The 21,055-nt window shown below is 44.5% G+C and overlaps 1 protein-coding gene across 3 annotated transcripts in view; it reads left to right on the top strand.

The window, feature by feature from the left end:
- The window catches only part of zswim8 (zinc finger, SWIM-type containing 8), a 186,559-nt gene that overhangs the window by 92,048 nt on the left and 73,456 nt on the right, over positions 1–21,055 (top strand). For all 3 annotated transcript variants that reach the window (XM_072282863.1, XM_072282862.1, XM_072282864.1), the window contains exons 8-13: positions 1,994–2,114; positions 6,957–7,158; positions 9,208–9,383; positions 11,163–12,150; positions 16,029–16,160; positions 17,397–17,576. In XM_072282863.1, the coding sequence (XP_072138964.1) occupies positions 1,994–2,114; positions 6,957–7,158; positions 9,208–9,383; positions 11,163–12,150; positions 16,029–16,160; positions 17,397–17,576 (1,799 nt within the window). The remainder of the gene's footprint in view (positions 1–1,993; positions 2,115–6,956; positions 7,159–9,207; positions 9,384–11,162; positions 12,151–16,028; positions 16,161–17,396; positions 17,577–21,055) is intronic.

Here is a 21,055-nt window from a genome sequence, read left to right as displayed (position 1 = left end):
GAATCTTTCCACTAACCCTGACCTCTGGCTTTAAATTCAATAATCCAAATGGTATCACCTCAGACATTTTGGGATTGAACTCCATCTGCCACTTCTCAGCTCAGCTTTGCATCCTGTCTGTATCCTGTTGCTAGCTGCAACAATCTTCTATACTATCCACAATACCACTAATTTCTGTGTTATCTATAAACTTACTAACCCACCCATTCCATTTCCTCATCCATGTCACTTATGAAAATCACTAAGAGTAGGGATCCCAGAACAGATCCCTGCAGAACACCACTCATCAGTGATCTCCAGGCAGAATAAGCTCCATCTACTGTCACCCTCTGTGGGTAAGCAAATTCCAAATACATACTGCCAAGTTTCTGGATTCCGTGCCTCCTGACTTTCTGAATAAGCATACTGTGGGACACCTTATCAAAAGCCTTACTAAAATCTAAGTATATCATATCCACTGCTCTACCTTCAACAATGTGCTTTGTCACATCCTCAAAGAATTCATTTGGACTTATGAGACATGACTTGCCCCTCACAAAGCCATGCTATGTGCTCAAAATGATCGTAAATCTTGTCTCTAAGAATCCTCTCCAATAGTTTGCCCGCCACTGTAGTAAGACTCACTGGTCTATAATTCCCAGTGTTATCCCTACTCTTGAGCAACGAAACAACAAATGCCATTTTCCAGTCCTCTAGTAGTATTCCTGTGGCCAGTGAGGTTGCAAAGATTGTCATCAATGCCCCAGCAAACTCTTCCTTTACTTCCCATAGTAACCTGGGGTATATTTCGCCCAGCCCCAGGGTTGTATCCAAACTTATGTTTTTCAGAAGTTCCAACACTTTTACCCTCAGCATGCTCCAGTACCGTACTCTGTTCTATGCTGACCTCACCTTCGTTAAAGTCCCTGTCACTGGTGAACACTGAAACGCCTGCTGCGTTCACCAGCAACTTTGATGTGTGTTGACTGAAACAAACTATTCATTAAGGACCTCCTTTACTTCCTCCAGGTCCAGGCACATGTTCCCCTTAATCACAAACAAGAGAAAATCTGCAGGTGCTGGAAATCCGAACAACACACTCAAAATGCTGGAGGAACTCAGCAGGCCAGGCAGCATCAATGAAAAAAAGTACAGTCAACTTCTTTCATAGATGCCACCTGGCCTGCTGAGTTCCTCCAGCATTTAGTATGTATCTCCCCCTTAATCCTTGTGTAGTCCTACCTTAATTGTAGTTATACTTCTGTTCTTTCTGTACGAGTAGAGCACTTGTGGTTTTTTTTAATCCACCTTTCCCATATCCCTCTCCACCTCTCTTGCTTACTGCCCATTTATACTGCTGGTGTTTAGGGAAGCAATGAGGGTCCTCTATCTCCGTCTGTATAGAAGCATTCTTCATTCTGTTTCAGTAACAATCGTTTTTTGACCAGTCAGGGTGCTTAGCTCTGGGGTGCACCCTGAACCTGGAGGATCGGTGAGCTGCTCTTAGTCTGGCCTCTACCCTTTGACCTGTTTGACATGGGTGACCCTACCAAGAACCAAAGCATAAATCCCTGACTCCAGCCAACATCGCTCTCCAGGTCATTGAGGCACGCAAGCCTCCAAACCCTACAACAAAATTATGGTCCTCTTGGAGGTTCTACCTTGGCTAAAGTAGCTAAATAGCACACAAGAGGTAAGAAAACAGAAGGATATGCTGACAGAGTCATACAGCAATACAGCTGGAAAGCAGGCCCTTCAATCCATCTTATCCATGCGGACCATGGTGCCCACTAAGTAAGTCCCATTTGCTTTCATTTAGCTATTATTTCTTCAGAGAGTGTTCATGGTTTGGTACCCAGATGCTTTTGTATGGTTGATTTTGGAACTGGAGGTATTCTGCTGTGCCTCTGGAGCGCAATAAGCCAGTGAAGGAAAAAAATGGTCTAACTCTTGCCGGTCGTTCTCTGCAGGAAATGTTGAACTCATTTGAAAAATACCTCATTGCTATTGACAGATCCCACTGCTGGGCCATCTGCTTCAGACCAGAGCACCTGGTATCTTGATGAATCTACCCTCAGTGACAACATCAAGAAAACACTCCATAAGTTCTGTGGGCCGTCTCCTGTTGTGTTCAGGTAACTTTTTTTTTTATTATTCCTTGGCTTTCCTGAATGTCACTGTTGGGAGTAGACCATCAGCTGTGGCCATTTGGCCCTTCAGTCAGGAGATTATTGTTTGAACCTCTTGTACTGGTGCCAGCACGTTGACGCCAAGGGTAAAAAAAACTCACCAACCCCCTTGTTCTTCCGGAGCTAAAGAAATTAGCCATGTCCCATCCACTCGTGCCAATTTTTATCGATACATCACAGAAAGCATTCTGTCCAGAGGCATAATGGCTGGGTATGGTAACTGTTCTGCCTGTGACCATTGGAAACTGCAGAGTTGTGGACACAGCACTGCATAGACGTACAGTATAACAGCCTCTTTCCATGGATTCTGTGTAAACTTCTCACTGCCTTGCTAAAACAACCTGCATAGTCAAAGAACCCCCTCCCTGGACAGCTCTCTCTTCTCCCCTCCACCATTGGGAGACGATACAAAAACCTGAAAGAACATACCATCAGGCTCAAGGAATGGTTTCTGTTTTGTACTCTTAGATCTTTGGCCTCACAATCTACCTTGTTATGATCTTGCACCTTATGATTTACCTGTATTGCACTTCTTGTGGTTTTTACACTTTATTCTGCATTGTTGTTGTTTTACCTTATTCTAGCTCAAAGCACAGTGTAATGATTTGATCTGTATGAATCGGAATCTGGTTTAAAATCACTGGCATATGTCGTGAAATTTCTGGCAGCAGTACAGTGCAATATATAATGGAGAAAAAACTGAATTACAGTAGATATATTAAATAGTTAAATTAAGTAGTGCAAAAGGTAGAAATAAAGTTGTAAGGTAGCGTTCATGGGTTCAATGTCCATTCAAAATTGGAAGACAGAGGGGAAGAAGCTGTTCATGAATCGTTGAGTGTGTGCCTTCAGGCTTCTGTACCTCCTGATGGTGGCAATGAGAAGAAAGCATGTCCTGGTTGATGGGGGCCCTGAATGATGGATGCCATGTTTTTGGGGCATCGCTCCTTGAAGCTGTCTTGGATACTACAGAGGCTAGTGCCCTTGATGGAGCTGACTGAGTTTACAACTCTTTGCTGCTTGCTTCGATCCTGTTCAGTAGCCCCTCCCCTCTCTACCCCACACCAGGCGATGATGCAGCCAGTTAGAATGCTCTGCACAGTACATCTGTAGAAATTTGTGAGCGTTTTTGGTGACATATCAAATCTCCTCAAACTCCTAAAGATATATAGCTGCTGTCGTGCCTTCTTAATAGCTGCATCGATGTGTCGGGTCCAGGTTAGATCCTCAGAGATATTGACACGCAGGAACTTGAAATTGCTCACTCTTTTCACTTCTCATCCCTCTATGAGGAGAGATGTGTGTTCCCTTGTCCTACTCTTTTTGAAGTCCACAATCAGTTCTTTGATCTTACTGATGTTGAGTGTAAGGTTGTTGCGTGGACACCACTCCACTAGCAGTTTATCTCATTCCTGTGCACCCTCTCTTCACCATCTGAAATTCTGCCAGCAATGGTTGTATTGCCAGCAAATTTATAGGTGGCATTTGAGCTGTGCCTAGCCACACAGTCATGGGTGTAGAGAGAGTAGAGCAGTGGGCTAAATGCACATCCCTGAGGTGTGCCAGTGTTGATTTTCACAAGATGGAGATGTTGTTTTCAGTCAGCACAGATGTAGTCTTCCAGTGAGGAAGTCAAGGATCCATTTGCAGAGGGAGGTTCAGAGGCCCATGTTTTGGAGCTTTTCGATCAGAATTGTAGGAATGATTGTGTTAAAGGCTGAGTTGTAGTCAATAAACAGCATCCTGATATAGATATTTGTATTATCCAGGTGATCAAAGGCCACATGGAGAGCCAATGAGATTACTTCTGTCCTAGACCAGTTGAGGTGATAAGCAAATTTCATTGGGTCCAGGTCCTTGCTGAGGCAGGAGTTGATTCTAGCCATAATCAACCAAAAGCATTTCTTCACTGTAGATGTGAGTGATGCTGTGTGCTGAGGGTCCTTAGTATCGGATGTCACTTTCTGGAGGTATCATGGTAGCAGGTTCTTCTGGTCCAACAGTTTGCAAGACAAGCTTTGCACTGTGTCTTGATACATGTGACCAATACCAATACAAAGTCCTGTCGTAACTCAGATAGATTACTGGGAGCACTACAGTTGTTACAGTTCAAGGGTCAAGTTTCAGTTTTATTCGCCATATACAGTGGTGCTAGAAAGTTTGTGAACCCTGTAGAATTTTCTCTGTTTCTGCATAAATATGACCTAAAATGTGATCAGATCTTCATGTAAGTCCTAAAACTAGGTAAAGAGAACCCAATCTTAGAACACTACAGCACAGAAACAGGCCCTTCAGCCTATCTAGTTTTGCAACAAACTTTTTCCTGCCTAGTCCCTATGACCTGCACCCTCTGTTCCATGTACTTGTCCAAGCTTCTCTTGAATGTTGAGATTGAACCCACAGCTACAGGATTGGTCTGAGTCAGCATGGATTTACAAAGGGGAAATCGTGCTTGACTAATCTTCTGGAATTTTTTGAGGATGTAACTATGAAAATGGATAAGGGAGAGCCAGTGGATGTCGTGTACCTGGACTTTCAGAAAGCCTTTGATAAAGTCCCACATAGGAGATTAGTGGGCAAAATTAGGGCACATGGTATTGGGGGCAGAGTACTGACATGGATTGAAAATTGGCTGGCTGACAGAAGACAAAGAATAGCGATTAACGGGTCCCTTTCGGAATGGCAGGCGGTGACCAGTGGGGTACCGCAGGGTTCAGTGCTGGGACCGCAGCTGTTTACAATATAAATGATTTAGGTGAGGGAATTGAAAGTAACATTAGCAAATTTGCTGATGACACAGTGTGGGAGGCAGTGTGAAATGTGAGGAGGATGATATGAGAATGCAGGGTGACTTGGACAGGCTGGGTGAGTGGGCAGATGCATGGCAGATGCAGTTTAATGTGGATAAGTGTGAGGTTATCCACTTTGGTGGTAAGAACGGGAAGGCAGATTATTATCTAAATGGAGTCAAGTTAGGAAAAGGGGAAGCACAACGAGATCTAGGTGTTCTTGTACATCAGTCACTGAAAGCAAGTATGCAAGTATAGCAGGCAGTGAAAAAAGCTAATGGCATGCTGGCCTTCATAACAAGGGGAATTGAGTATAAGAGCAAAGAGGTCCTTCTGCAGCTGTACAGGGCCCTGATGAGACCACACCTGGAGTACGTGTGCAGTTTTGGTCTCCAAATTTGAGGAAGGACATTCTTGCTATTGAGGGAGTGCAGCGTAGGTTCACAAGGTTAATTCCCGGGATGGCGAGACTGTCATATGTTGAAAGATTGGAGCAACTGGGCTTGTATACTCTGGAATTTAGAAGGCTGAGAGGGGATCTTATTGAAACATATAAGATTATTAAGGGATTGGACACGCTGCAGGCTAGAAGCATGTTCCCGCTGATGGGTGAGTCCAGAACCAGAGGCCACAGTTTAAGAATTAGGGGTAGGCCATTTAGAACGGAGTTGAGGAAAAACTTTTTCACCCAGAGAGTGGTGGATGTATGGAATGCTCTGCCCCAGAAGACTGTGGAGGCCAAGTCTCTGGATGCTTTCAAAAAAGAGATGGATAGAGCTCTTAAAGATAGCGGAATCAAAGGCTTTGGGGATAAGGCAGGAACTGGATACTGGTTGTGGATGATCAGCCATGATCACAGTGAATGGTGGTGCTGGCTCGAAGGGCCGAATGGCCTACTCCTGCACCTATTGTCTATTGTCTGCCATGCTTTAGGACTTTGTGAAAGACACCAAAAATTGTTGAAATACTTTGTGTTGCATCAGTGTTCCTACTGCTGAGTATATTAAAGTTAAAGGTAAATAGAGGAGAGTGGGTCAGGAGAAAGGGAAGGAAGAGGGAAATCGGGGAGGTGAGAAGAGGTAAGAGGCTCAGATAAATATTCTGTTGAGGTTTGTGGCATATATGACTATATGATATATATGTACAATATCTGAAATACATCTTATGGAAATGTTTGATGATGAGCTTCAATAAAAAATAAGTTATATAAAAAAAAAAGAAGAGCGGAGGAGGAGGGAATTTTATTTTACCAGAAGAAGTCAATGTTCATGCCATCAGGTTAGAGGCTACCCAAACGGAATATAAGGTGTTGCTCCTGCGCCCTGAGGGTGGTCTCATCTTGGTACAAGAGGAGGCCATGGACCAAAGTACATATATGTCATCATATACATTCTTGAGATTCATTCTCTTGCCAGCATTCACAGTAAGTACAAAGAAACCCAATAGAGTCAATGCACCTTAACAAGACGGGCAAACAACCTATGTGGTAGTAATGAGAAAAGAGCACGTACTGTGTGGAGAAGGTCCTCAGTATTGGTTGCCACCTTCTAGAGGTGCCACCTCTTTTATTTAGAGGTACAGCACAGTAGCATGTCCTTCTGATCCAATGAGCCCCTGCTGTCCTATTACATTCATGTTACCACTTGACGACGAGCCCGGACGAATTTGGAATGTGGGAGAAATTGAAACATCAGGAGGAAACGCGTGCAGTCAGTACAAACTCCTTACAGACAACGGCTGTGGTAGTGTTACACTGACTGCTCTACTACCATGCTGCCCCTTTGAAGATGTCCTCAGTGGTGGGGAGGGTTGTGCCTGTGATGGAGCTGGCTGAGTTTACAGCCCTTCGCAGCCTCTGGCAGTCCTGTCAGTGGACCTCCATACCAGATGGTGATGCAGCCAGTCAGAATACTCTCCAGCTTGATCTGTAGATGTTTGCAAGAGAAGGTCATTTCTGGCTCTCAGGGGTCTCTAATCCATATTGTTTTTCTCATTGCAGTGATGTTAACTCTTTGTATCTGTCATCGACGGAGCCGCCAGCTGCTGCCGAGTGGGCTTGTCTTCTGCGACCTCTTCGTGGAAGAGAACCAGAAGGCATCTGGAACCTTCTCTCCATTGTCCGTGAGATGTTTAAACGACGTGACAGTAATGCGGCACCTCTACTTGAGATCCTGACCGACCAATGTTTGACATATGAGCAGGTGAGACTCAGGCTAAGTTTAGACCATTGACTTTGCTCTCACTTACCAACATCTAGAACAAGTCTTCATTCATCACCCTGCACGGAAAGCTGGAAATTCTCTGGCAGGTCAGGCTGCATCTGTGGAGAGAGAAACAGTGGTAATGCTTCAGGCTGATTAGAACTGAAAACAAGATTAGAACAAACTGAAATATAAAGGAAGATGAGAGAGCAAATGGTGAAGGTTGTTTCTGGGTGGAAAGTGGAGAGATTTAATGATGAGAATATAAAAGCAAGATGTAATGTTCAGGCTTTATAAAGCACTGGTGAGACCTCACTTGGAGGCATAGGAGTAGAATTAGGCCATTTAACCCATTGAGTTTTCTCTGCCAATCTATCATGGCAGATTTGTTATCCCTCTTGACCCCCATCCCCTGCCTTCTCCTCTTAACTTTTGGCACCCTATCATTCTCTTCTTTACGTGTACCCCATGACTTGGCCTTCACAGCTGTCTGTGGTAATGAATCCCACAGATTCACCTTCTGGCTAAGGAAGTTCCTCCTCAACTCTATTCTAAAGGGACGTCTTTCTTTTCTAAGGCTGTGCTCTCTGGTCCTAGACTCCCTCAGTGTAGCCAATATCCTCTCTATGTGCATTGAAAGGGGTTTGATGCAAAGTGCTCACCTGCGTTTGCATGTCTGTGCTGTGGCACAGTGTTACAGTGGTTAGTTCTGCTTTTGCCCAGTTCTGACAACCCAGCTTCAAACCTCACTTTTAATACTCTGGTGCTGCTGTGCACAGTGCGGCTTATTTTTTGCTTGTACATTAGGTTGCATATTAAGTGACTCCATCATGGGATCATTAACGTCTGATAGATCTGCGGAAGAATACCTGGTTTCCACTATGGGATCAGTAATGTCTGGTAGATCTGAAGGTGAACTGGTTTCCACTGTGGGATCAGTAATGTCTGATAGATCTGAAGAAGGAGAACTGGTTTCCAGCATCTGTGGGTTTTATTTTCATTGGGTTGGTCTTGGAGGATTTCCAGCAATCCCCTATGGGAGTCCATTGTTTGTGGGTCACGAGCCCACTGGACACAGAGACAGTTTGTCCTGGGGTCGGAGGACTGTCTGTGTTGGTGGGTGGGTGGGTGGAAGGAGAAGGGACTTAGCTGTTGTTGTTCTGCTGTTGGTGCTTGTGTTGTTCTGCTGAACATTGTGGGCATTCTTTGTTGGTTCTGGAATGTGTGCTGACACTTGCAAGCTGTCCCCCGGGTTGTGTTGGTTGTTAATGCGAACGTAGCATTTCACTGTGTGTTTCAATGTCCACATGATAGATCCGAATCTGTTTACGGCTGCCACTGTGACTGCAGAAGGGTTAGTGTAAGATGGTTTTCCTGATCATGCCTGTCAGTTTAATCGCAAGGTCTTGCTGCGCTCTCTGCCCAAAGGATCGATGTCCCGATTTCTTTCTGATTTCTCAGAGTGAATGTGGAGGGGAAGCCTCGCTCAGTGGGAGGAGTCTAGGAATTCCCAGAGGGTAGTGAATCTGTTCAATTTGTTGCTACAGAGGACAGTGGAGGACAAGCTTTTACTATACAGATAACAGATTAGTAGGGGAGGGAAGGTTACAGGAAGAAGGTGGGGAATGGAGTTAAGAACAAAATAATTATCCAGGATTAAATAAACACAAGAGACTCTGCAGAAGTTGGAAATCCAGAGCAGCACACAAAATGCTAGAGGAACTCAGCAGGTCAGGTGGAAAGAAATGAATAGTCGACGATTCGACTGAGACGTGTCATCAGTCATGATTGAATGGTGGAATAGACTCTGGTTCGAATGGGCGAATGCTGCTCCTACATCTTACCATCTTTTGTGCCTTTATTATGCCATTGAGCAAGGGGTCTTTGGACCCCAGGTTGGGAACTCCGGCTCTAAACCATCTCTGCCCTGTGGCTGTAATGAATTGTCGGTGTAAGACATGTTTCCCATGCAGCCTGTCAGCTCAATGGTCAGATCTCATTTGCTCTCTCTACCCAGTTGGTTGACGCTTTGGTCTCTTTCCTCCTCAGATCATTGGCTGGTGGTACAGCGTCCGAACGTCTGCCTCGCATAGCAGTGCCAGTGGCCACACGGGCCGCAGTAATGGCCAGACTGAGGTGGCGGCTCACGCCTGTGCCAGCATGTGCGACGAGATGGTGGTCTTGTGGAGGCTCGCTGTCCTGGACCCCACCATGAGCCCCCAGAGGTAAACATTTCCCTTCCTCTTAAGAGGCCGAGGGACCCCCAGTGACGGGAGAAGAGAAGCCAGAGCCGAAGTTTTGGATTTGGAGATAAAGGCTGATATTTTATGCCTTTCATTTAGTAACATGACCAAACTGTATAAAATTATGTGGAATTTAAACTGATTACATCAGAATCAATGGAATTATTAAATCAAAGTAGGAAGCTATTTGGCATATCAAGTCAATCTCCTTGACCAGTCCCCTTGCCTTTTGCATAATCCTGTCAATTATTCTCTCTGAAGTACTTGTCTAAATCCACCTTATAGTCTCTGGTTAATTATGTTCCACCGCCCGCAGAGGCGAGGAAAGCGTTGTACTGCTTTGTAGGGATGTGGAAATGGATTCCAAGAAACCTCATGGGGAATTGCATCAAACATAGAACATTATTGCACAGTCGAGGCCCTTCAGTCCACAGCCTTTTAACATGTTCTAAGATCAATCTAACACTTCCGTCCCCCATAGCCCTCCATTTTTCTCTCATCCATGTGCCTATCTAAGAGTCTCTTAAATATCCCTGATTTACCTGTCTCTATCATCACCACTGGTAGTGTGTTCCACTCGCTGTGTATAAAAGGTCTACCTCTGACCCTATTCTTTCCTACAATCACCTTAAAATGACGCATCCTGGTATTACCCATTTCTGTCCTAGGAAAAAGGTGCTGGCTGTCCATTTCATCAATGTCTCTTGTACACCCCTGTCAAATCACCTCTTATCCTTCTTCACTCCAAAGAGAAAAGCCTGAACTTGCTCAACCTCTCCTCATAAGACATTTTCTATAATCCTGCAGCATCCTACTGATTCTCCTCTGCACCCTCTCTAAAGCTTCCACATCTTCCTATAATGAGGCGACCAGAGCTAAACACGATACTCCAAGTGTGGTCTAACCAAGGTTTTATGGAGCTTGCAACGTCACTTCGCAGCTCTTGAGCTCAATCCCCTGACTCATAAAGGGCACTTAACTACCCTATCAACTCCCAGTCAGGGGCAGAGCACTTGTCATAGCAGGTGCATCAGTAAAGACATGAGCATTGTGTAAGGTTCCGCCCACTTTCACCCTTTCTCTTTGTCCCCAGCCTCAGTGTTCGTGTCTTACTTCACAATGGCAATTACTTTTCCCTGTTGGCAATGGGTCTTAAAGAAAACACATGCCAAAAATTTGGTAACTGTCCCTGTGTCCTTTTTGTTTCTTTCTCCCTTGTTTTTAAACTACACAAGAGAGACCAGAGGTGGCTTACAAGAATGTTCCTGGGAACAAAAGGGTTAATGTATTAGGAGCATTTGGTGTCTCTGGACCTATACTCGCTGAAGTTTAGAAGAATGAAGGGAGGCGTGGATCTCATTGAAATGGATTCAATATTGAAAGGCCTAGATAGAGTGTGGAGAGGATGGTTCCTATAGTGAGGGTGTCTAGGACCAGAGAGCACAGCATCAGAATACAAGGATGTACCCTTTAGAACAGAGATGAGGAGGAATTTCTTTAGTTAGAGGGTGGTGAATCGGTGAAATTTGTTGCCACAGATGGCTGTGGAGGCCATCATTGGGGATATTTAAAGCGGAGGTTGATAGGCTCTTGATTAATAGGGGCATCAAAGGTTATGGGAGAAGGCAAGAGAATGGGGTTCAGAGGGAAAATATGGTAGAATGGTGGAGCAGACTCAGGTCTAATTCTGCTCCTGTGTCTTACAATTTATACTATACTTTAATTCATAATCTTGACTGATTGGCCTCCCTGCTGTTACAGGAGGAAGGAGCTTTGCACACAGCTGAGACAGTGGCATCTGAAGGTGATTGAGATTGTGAAAAGGGGACAGCATCGCAAGCTGCTGGACAAGCTCTTTCAAGGCTTCAAGCCTGCAGTCGAGGCCTGTTACTTCAGCTGGGAAGAGGCGTTCCCCATTCCGGGAATCACCTACAACAGTGCCGAGAAGAAGAGCGGCTTCTGTTGGGCCAAGGTGATGCAGCACAAGAGCACCAAGAGGTGTGGGGAGGCCCCGAGTGCCGAGGTGGCCGGTGAAGGTGGGGGCACCGGGGTGGCCAAGCCTCATGGGCCAGATGTGGTCAGCACCAAGGCATCTCTAACCGATAAAGGCCGGAGCCCGCATGAGGTGGTGGTCCGGCCAAAGGACAGTGGGGCCAAGAGGAAAGTGGCCTCTGAGACCACTCGCTGCAGCCTGGGCAGGCCAGTGGCAGATGGTGACAAGCCCACTTACAAACTGAGCACCAGCAAGTGCAAACTACCTCAGGCGAAATTCCCGACCAGCAAGCATTCAGGAAAGCGGAGGACGAGCAGTGAGGACAGCTCGCTTGAGCCGGATCTGGCGGAGCTGGGGCTGGACGACGGTAATCTCGCCCTCGGTGCTGAGGCATGCAACACCTTTGACTTTGACGACCCAGCCAGCAATTTCAAGGACCTCTACCCGGATGAGAATGAAGGATTCTTCCCTGACAGCTTCGAGCCTGAGGCAAACAGCGAGCTTGCTCAAAGGCGGGCCGCAGAGCAGGTTGAGGGTATGAGCGACAGGGAGATGGCCACCCAGAGCACAACCGACTCACCGAAAAGGCCAGCCCCAGAGGTTGCAGAAGACCCGGCTGTGGGAGAGGATGACTATCAGGTCTATTACCTCCCACAGGAGGAGGCCAAAGAAGAGGAAAAACCAGAGGAAAGCAATGAAGAGGAACAAGACATCCTTGCTGGTTTAAAGCCCCTTGATCAGGAGAATCGAATGGAGGTAAAAGCTCTCTTTCACTTTGATAACAATTGTTTGCTTTTGATTTTCAGTATCAAGAACGTAGCAATTATGAGTTCAAATTTCATCATGGCAGCAGACAAATAACCACAAAAAAATAGTGTTATTACAAAAATTCAACTATTTGCACTCAGCCTGAAGGAGTGACTGTCCATTCCCTTCACAGTTGCTCGTTGAAGCACAGATTTCCTCCAGATTCTTGTTCAAGAATGTAGAAATAAGTTCAAATTCCATAATGGCAACAATTTCTTCTCTAGCCTCCCACAAATTTTGAGGATGCACTTAGTCAGCCCCTCAGGATTTATCCACCTTAATGCACTCTGTCTTCAACTACCACCTTCCTGGTTCATATGCTTTTCCTACAAATTATCTCCACTAGTTTCTCTTAACCATGACTTTTTACTGTGTGAATTATCTGTTAAATAAATATATGACCACAAAAAATTAGATTAGATTATGAGGATACGTAGTCCTCTTTTATTGTCACTTAGTAATGTATGCATTAAGAAATGATACAATATTCCTCTGGTGTGATATCACAAAAACACAGGACAGACCAAGACTGAAAAATTAACAAAACCACATAATTATAACATATAGTTACAACAGTGCAACAATAACTTGATGAAGAACAGTCCATGGCACAGTAAAAAAGTTCAAAGTTTCTCGGAAGTCCCACATCTCACGCAGACGGGAAAAGGAAGAAAACTCTCCCTACCATGCCTGACCACAGTCCGACTCTGAGTCATCCGAAAACTTCGAGCCTCCAATCAGCCCTCCGACACTGAATACTGGGCGCCATCTCTATCTGAACGCTTCGACCTCAGCCTTGGTCACCAGCAGCAGGCAAAGCTGGGGATTTTGGGGCCTACCCTCCAGAGATTCTCGATCACACAGTAACAACAGCGGCGAACCAGGCATTTCAGAAATTTCTCCAGATGTTCCTCTGCTTCTCACTTCTGTCTTCATCAAATCAAAATTGTCCACGGCCCCTATTTAACAGAAACGATATCATTTCACCAGAGAGCTGCGCGCGCTGCATCATGCTGCCATCTTCTCCTCCTGCCAAATTAGTGTTAATATAAAAAAAATTCAACTATTTACACTCAGCTTGAAGCGGTGACTATCCTGACGTATACAGTTTAGCTAGATCTTCTAATATATAGAAAAAAGAACCACAACAAATTCAGTGTGGATCAAGTTACAAGCGCGTTTTATTTTTTACAAGGGAAGCTCTACCTCCAAACATTAAATTGTTTGGAAAGTAGCTTCAATCTTGCAACTCAGAACAAACCATTTTTCTACTTTTACAGAGACCAGTAATACATTAACTTTTTTTTATCTGGATCCGCCTCTGGTTCCAGGCATCTGTTCTTTCATCAATCCAGTTGTCTTTTGAGGCTTCTTCCCCCATCACAGCTGTGTCCTGTTTTTCTCTGTTGTCAAAACAGTTGTAAATACACTTACTGCCTTAAAACACACACAGACATCGTGTAAGCCTCCATCCAAACCAGCAAAGCACTCTGGGATGACACAGGTTCTATTTTGTCACACTACAGTTTACAAAAGTTATACATTCAAAAAAACTTCAGGATTACAGATATATTTCCACAGTTCATTCCCTCCTCTATTGCTGCTTGAGTTCCTCCAGCATGTTGTTTGTTGCTCCAGATTCCAGCATTTACATTTTTTGTGTCTGTTGTTTACTGATGCCAGTTGTGAAATTGGACCTCTCTCCCAGCACTCTGCAACGTCATTCTGAAAGCCCATACCTACTGTTTCCTGCAGTAATCTAGCAGTCTGAGGCAGCATAGGCACCACGAAGGTGATCTGCATCACAATTTTCCATAATCTGAATCCATGTTGTTTACACATATGTCTAAAAATGCAGGATGATAAAATAATTTGTGTTTAAAACATAGAATATAGTAGCACACTACAGACTGTTGGGTTCATGATCTTATAACCAATCTTTTAACCTCACTTAAGATCAAACTAACCCTTCCTTCTACATAGCCCTCTGTTTCCCTGTCATCCATATACCTATCTAGGAATCTTTAAAATGCTCCAAATGTATCATCCTCTTCCACTCCTGGCAGTGCATTCCACACACCTACCACTCTCTGTGTTTAAAAACGACCTACCTCTGAAATTCCCTTATACTTTCCTCCAATCACCTTAAAGTTACGAATCCTTGTAGTAATCATTTCCACCCGGGGCCAAAGCCTCTGGCGCTCCACTCGATCTATGCAATAGAACTAGACATAAATAAAGACTGATAAACAACCAATCTGCAGATCAAAAGAAGACAAATAGTGAAAATAAAAAGATGTGTACTGTATATATTTAAAAATGTGTAAAACCCTGGTTAAGAACATGTTTTATTATACTATACAGTTATACTGTTGGGGATTTTATTTTCTGAAGATTTTTTTGTAAAACACAGTATGTTCTGGTAATCTAATTTTACAGTCGAGCATTTCGTTTTCTGTTGAGATAATGAGTCATTTGATTAGCTTAGGAATGATGTATCGGCCATTCAGGTTTGTCTTCATACCATTCTGTCTATTGGGAGAACATGGGTTTTTGTGTCTCTTTTGCCGGAGTTGGGGGAAAAGTGAGGTGTGGAGAGGAGCACGATGGAAAATGCCCAAAAGACAGGCACATTATAAAACTTCTTTGTGCAGTCAAATAGTTCAATGGAGGAAGTGCAGATTCTTTCGAGTTAGCCAGTTAGTCGTAACAGACTTTGAGGAAAGTTCGAATCGTGGCTGGTGCTTTCCACACAGAACATGGGTTCAGCTCTGTGAGTAATTAAAGTGAAGCTCACAACTACACAGCAAGGAGCTCTAAAGTTTATGTGCACATCATAGAGTGGTTTAACTGTAATGGATCCTTTTTCTGTTAACTGTTTGTTAAAGTTGAAGTATTTGTAAACACTTTGTTTATGCTGGTGTAAGATCCGTTATTTCCTGGGGAATGATAACTTTGTGCATGGTGAAATATTTGTTTATCATTCACTATAACTTTCATTCCTTTGATGAAATAGTCCAACTTTCCCGTGTGTTGAACCCAAATCATACTGACCCTAGACATGTGTTGTTTATTGGAAATGGCCATCGCACCATTAACCATACATTGCTGAGTCACATGGCCGTGAGTCAGAGATAACTACCGAGCCTAATTTATTATAAGACACTGTGAGGGGGTTACATAAGTATTTATATATAATAAATAAATTTTTTTAGGCATCCATTAGTCTTGTGAGACCATGGATCTGCGCCTGGAAAGTTTTCACTCTCCAGGGTGCAGGTCTGGGCAAGGTTGTATGGAAGACCAGCAGTTGCCCATGCTGCAAGTCTCCCCTCTCCACGACACCAATGTTGTCCAAGGGAAGGGCATTAGGACCCATACAGCTTGGCACCGGTGTCGTCGCAGAGCAATGTGTGATTAAGTGCTTTGCTCAAGGACACAACACATTCCCTCGGCTGGGGCTCAAACTCACGACCTTCAGGTAGCTAGTCCAATGCCTTAACCACTTGGCCATGTGCCAAATAATAAATAACTGTATATGTGTTGTATATGAACATGTAAACACATATGTTCTCAATATTAGTACTGCAGACATGAGTTGTAGAGTTCTTAAAAGCGAGTTTGTAGGTTGTGGAATCAGTTCAGTGTTCAGGTGAGTGAAGCTATCCATGCCAGTTCAGAAACCTGATAGTTGAAGAGTAGTAACAGTTTCTGAACCTGAGAGTTGGACCTAAGGCTCCTGTATCTCCCCCAAACCTCATCCTGCCTGGTGCGACCTCCAGTCTAGTTGGTACAACACCGGTGTAATTTAACACTCTTTTCTCCAGGTGCTGTTTGCCTGTGCTGAGGCACTTTATGCGCATGGCTACAACAACGAAGCGTGTCGACTGGCGATTGACCTTGCCAGGGACCTGCTGGCCAATCCTCCGGATTTAAAGGTGGAACAACCACAAACTAAGGTAAGAAAGCACGGCAATGGTTGATTGTTTCTAACCTTTTGACCTGTGATTTAGGAGGCAATTTAGGAGATTGAGGGTCTGGACCTGTTTCCCCTTGGTAAGTTGGCTTGTTATTGTCATGTACTGAGTGAGGTACAGTGAGTGGAGGAAGCATAAAACGTTGCCTCATTAACTTCTGATGGAAAGACCTTGATACCGGAGTAGGTAGTCAGTGGTGGAATGGGGAAAGGTCAGCAGGGTTAATGGGGAAAGGTCACTAGGGGGCACAGAGGAAAGGTCAGAGGGCAAATGGGCAAAGGTTGACAAGTGGAACAAGATAGGTCAACAGGGGAATGGGGAAAAGACGACAGATGGAACGGGGAAAAGATGACAGACAGAACGGGGAGAAGTCGACAGGTGGGATGAGGAAAGGTCGACGGGCGGAATGCCTTGAACTTCCTCATAAGTAAGGAAAATGATGGTGAAGTGATGGCAGTACAGGCCTTCAACTACAAAGAGACACAGGATGGGACCAATGGGGATAGAACCAGGTACTACATTTTATTAATTGGTTATGAGTCTTTGCAACCAGGTGGGTGTGAACCCTTGGAATCGACTATTGTCACCGCTGAGGTTGATAAAGATTTTGTACTTGTGGAAATCAAAGGATAGAAATGAGGTGAAGGGTCAGTCTAATGGCTAACAGGTTGAATAGTAGACTTAGACTTGAATGTCTGGCTCTGAGACTTCTTAATACCCTGCTGCCACCCAGCACACATGTACCCACTGTCTGAATGCCCTCCTACCCTCCCTGCCCCTTCCCCCCCATCCAACTCACCGACACACTCCTATCCTGCACTTGTCACTTTTCATCTTTTATTGCTGCTGTTTCACATATTCATATGACTGCTTGTTTTATTACAATAGTGACAGTAACATTACACTGTCTTACGAAACATGCACCTCACACTTTACGTCAATCTCCCGGCCCTGTTATTTTGTGGCTGTATGTGCTGGATCATAACTACCTCTGCTGTGTGTGACTGTATGTGCTGTGTTTTGTACCTTGGTCCCAGAGGAACAATGTTTCGATCAGCTGTATGTACGTGTATGGTTGAATGACAATAAACTTGAAATTGAACGTGAATGAACTTCTCCTGCTTTAGGTCAAAGTGCTTTATCTTACCTTAATGCTGCTGTGTTAAATTTTTTTATTCACAAACATTGAATTGCTACCAATGTGGGTTTCTCTTTCAGGGCAAGAAGAACAAAGTTTCAACTCACAAGCAGACGCTGATTGCGACCAACACGCTGGCTAAAGCTGCCTTCTTGTTGATAGTTCTGAGTGAAAGACTGGAGCTCCACAATCTGGCTTACAGCATTGGCATGTTTTCCCTGGAGCTGCAGAGACCACCAGCGTCAACAAAAGCACTGGAGGTAAGCTGATTTAGAAGGCAAACATTGTCACGGACCTTTGTAGAGAATCACAGAGTCAAGGAGCTGCTCTGTCCGAGACATGGAACGTAAGTCGTGCTGTGACCCGCCTTTTTCTGTCCCGTCCCGCATTGTTTACCTTCTGAAAGTGAAAACATGGCTTTATTTGTCACATTACAGTGAAATGCATCACTTGCATCGAAACCAACACAGTCCGAAGATGTGCTGGGGCAGCCTGCAAGTGTCACTATGTGTCCAGCACCAATGTAGCATGCCCACAACTTACTAATCCTACAAGCCAGCTGAGAAGCCACCAACAGACAACCCCTTAGGACAGGGGATCCCAACCTCTTGAATGCCATGGACCAATACCATTAAGCCAGGGGTCTTTGGACCCCAGGTTGCGAGCCCCTGTCTTAGGACAACATGGTACTTGACTCAAGTGATCGCCCTACCACTAATTGTAACCGGTATGCCCTGAGAATGTGGCAGGAAACTGGAACACCGAGAGAGGAAGCCAACGCAGTCATGGGGAGTACATACAAACTACAGGCAGTGGCAGGAATTGAACCTGGATCGCTGGCACAGAAAAGTGTTGTGCTAACCGCTACATTACTGGGCATCCAACAGCAGCTTATCATGAGATTATTGCTTGCTGTTACTTGAAATGACAGCATTTTAGTAGATATGTGGGCAGGTGACCAGAACTGTATCTAATTCTCTGCCTCACCAACATTTTAGAGAATTTCAACAAAACATCCCATCTCCTCTGAGTCATATTCCAGAACCAAAATAGTGGGCAGTGGTCTTGCACCTTCTAACAACAGGATTGATTTTTGTCCATGGATGAAAGGGAAGTGATTCTTGAAGATCACACCTCCAGAGCCTTCTGTTATAATCCATGAAATACATTCAGATACTTAATATAATCCATACAGTCTGTAAAATGAAAGTCTTAGAGATTTTATTTACTGTGAAAAATGCAACAGCAAAAATGATTTAGTAAGGAAATTTTTACTGTTCACGTTCTGCATAAATTATCAAGATTCTGTATGTTGTGAGGTTCATTTGCTGCATGGAAAGGCATACATATGTTCTGATGAAGAGACTCTGCCCAAAATGTCTACTGTTTATTCCTTTCTAGAGTTGCTGTTTGACCTGCTGAGTTCCTTCAGAATTTTGATTGTGTAGCACCAGGTTATTACCCCTCAACTATCAGGCTCTTGAACTAGAGGGGATAAATTCTTCTCAGGCTTCCAGCCAGGTATAGGTATTGATATTAACCAACATTTCAATGACAAACTCTACCGTCCTCTTCAGGGATGATGCGTGGGCATGTCTAGTCTGGTGGTATTTATACCCTCCTAGTTTGTCCCTCCTGATTGGTTAATCCTCATCCAATCAGGTTTCTGCTCTCCCACCTTGCTTACAATCAAATTCCATTTATTAGAGCAAGACCTTTGTCTTTGTTGAAATTCTTTCCCTCTAGTTTTATCTCAGTGGCTTCCTTTACCAGGCAGTCCCAAAAGCCATTGGCACAGCATACTAGTTTTCTGCCATTAAAGTCATTGCTTTATTTGTCACATTACAGCCATTGCGAATGCAGTGTTCTGCTACCACCAATTTCTCCAGGTAACCCAAACAAATATACCTCCTGTGCTCCTTGATGCAGGTTTCCACCGTGTGTCCTGTCTGGCCGATATATGCTGCTCCATATTCACAGGGAATCCTGTAAACATCAGCCAAGCTGAGTTCCAGGTCATCTTGACCTGCATAAGCTGTGACTTGAGATTCTTTACGGGTTTGTTAATGGTACCAATCCGGAACCTGGTGATCCTTCCAGAAACCATGAAAATATTGGGAAGACAGCCATTAAGGACGGGTTCCTCCTCATTGTCAGCTCTTTTTAAGGGCCTGATTGATTGCCTTCACCTTACAACCGTCCTGTAGGAATGTCATGCGTAATCGTCTTATTTCCTCAGGAAGACTGTCCGGGTCTGAAATAGTTTATGCACAGTTAATCGAAGTAGAAAAACCACATAAATAGAATGTTTGGATGTATACTGTTCAGATGGTCGTGGAACTGTTGGAGTGTCTGGAGTCCATGAGTCACACTACGAAGGTGTCATTGATGTATCTAAAGAAGCATTTGGGGTGTAAGGGCGATGAACTGATTCTAATACGACAGGAACTGGATGGTAGCCTCGGACATGGTGTCTATTGGAAACCCACTCACACGGACTTGTACATCAACAATAATGGCCACTATCACGCCTCCCAGTGTAAAGCAGTTCTTTCGACTTTGATTGTTGAATTGAATTGACTTTATTTCTTACATCCTTCACATACATGAGGAGTAAAAATCTTTATGTTACATCTCCATCTAAATGTACAATGTGCAATCATAGTAATTTATAATAATTAGAACAGTTAATGTAACATAGAAATACACTTAAGTCACCATGAGTTCATCAGTCTGATGGCCTGGTGGAAGAAGCTGTCCCGGAGCCTGTAGGTTCTGGCTTTTATGCTGTGGTACTATTTCCCGGATGGTAGCAGCTGGAATAGATTGTGGTTGGGATGACTCAGGTCCTTAATGATCCTTTGGGCCCTTTTTTCACACCTGTCCTTGTAGATGTCCTGAATCATGGGAAGTTCACAACTACAGATGTGCTGGGCTGTCTGCACCACTCTCTGCAGAGTCCTGCGATTAAGGGAGGTACAGTTCCCATACCAGGCAGTGATGCAGCCAGTCGGGATGCTCTCAGTTGTGCCCCTGTAGAAAGTCCTTAGGATTTGAGGGCCCATACAAAACTTCCTTAATTGTCTAAGGTGACAGAGGCGCTGTTGTGCCTCTTTCACCACACAGCTGGTGTTTACAGACCACATGAGGTCCTCAGTGATGTGGATGCCATGGAACTTAAAGTTGTTTACCCTCTCAACCCCAGATCCATTGATGTCAATAGGGGTTAGCACATCTCCATTCATCCCAAACAACCAACTCCATTGTTTTTGCAACATTGAGGGAGAGGTTGTTTTCTTGACACCATTGTGTCAGAGAGATGACTTCTTCCCTGTAGGCCACCTCATTATTGTTTGAGATAAGGCAATCAATGTAGTCTTGTAGGCAAATTAGCAGATTAAAGCTGTGGGTGGCAACACAGTCATGGGTATACAGGGAGTAAAGGAGGGGACTTAGTGCACAGCCCTGAGGGGCTCCTGTGTTGAGAGTCAGAGGGGTAGAGGTGAGGGAGCCCATCCTTACCACCTAGTGGCGATCTGACAAGAAGTCCAGGATCCAGCTACACAAGGCAGGGTCAAGACCGAGGGCTCTGAGCTTCCTGTCGAGCCTGGATGGAATTATGGTGTTGAATGCTGAACTGTAGTCCAGGAACAGCATTCTCACATAAGCATCCTTCTCCAGATGTGTAAGGATGGTGTGTAGAGCTGTGGCTGTTGTGTCATCTGTCAATCGGTTGTGC

Source organism: Mobula birostris, chromosome 18 (assembly GCF_030028105.1).
Source record: "Mobula birostris isolate sMobBir1 chromosome 18, sMobBir1.hap1, whole genome shotgun sequence".
NCBI lineage: Eukaryota > Metazoa > Chordata > Chondrichthyes > Myliobatiformes > Myliobatidae > Mobula > Mobula birostris.
The sequence above is the reverse complement of the archived record's forward strand: the minus strand, read 5'-3'. Positions and strand labels throughout refer to the sequence as shown.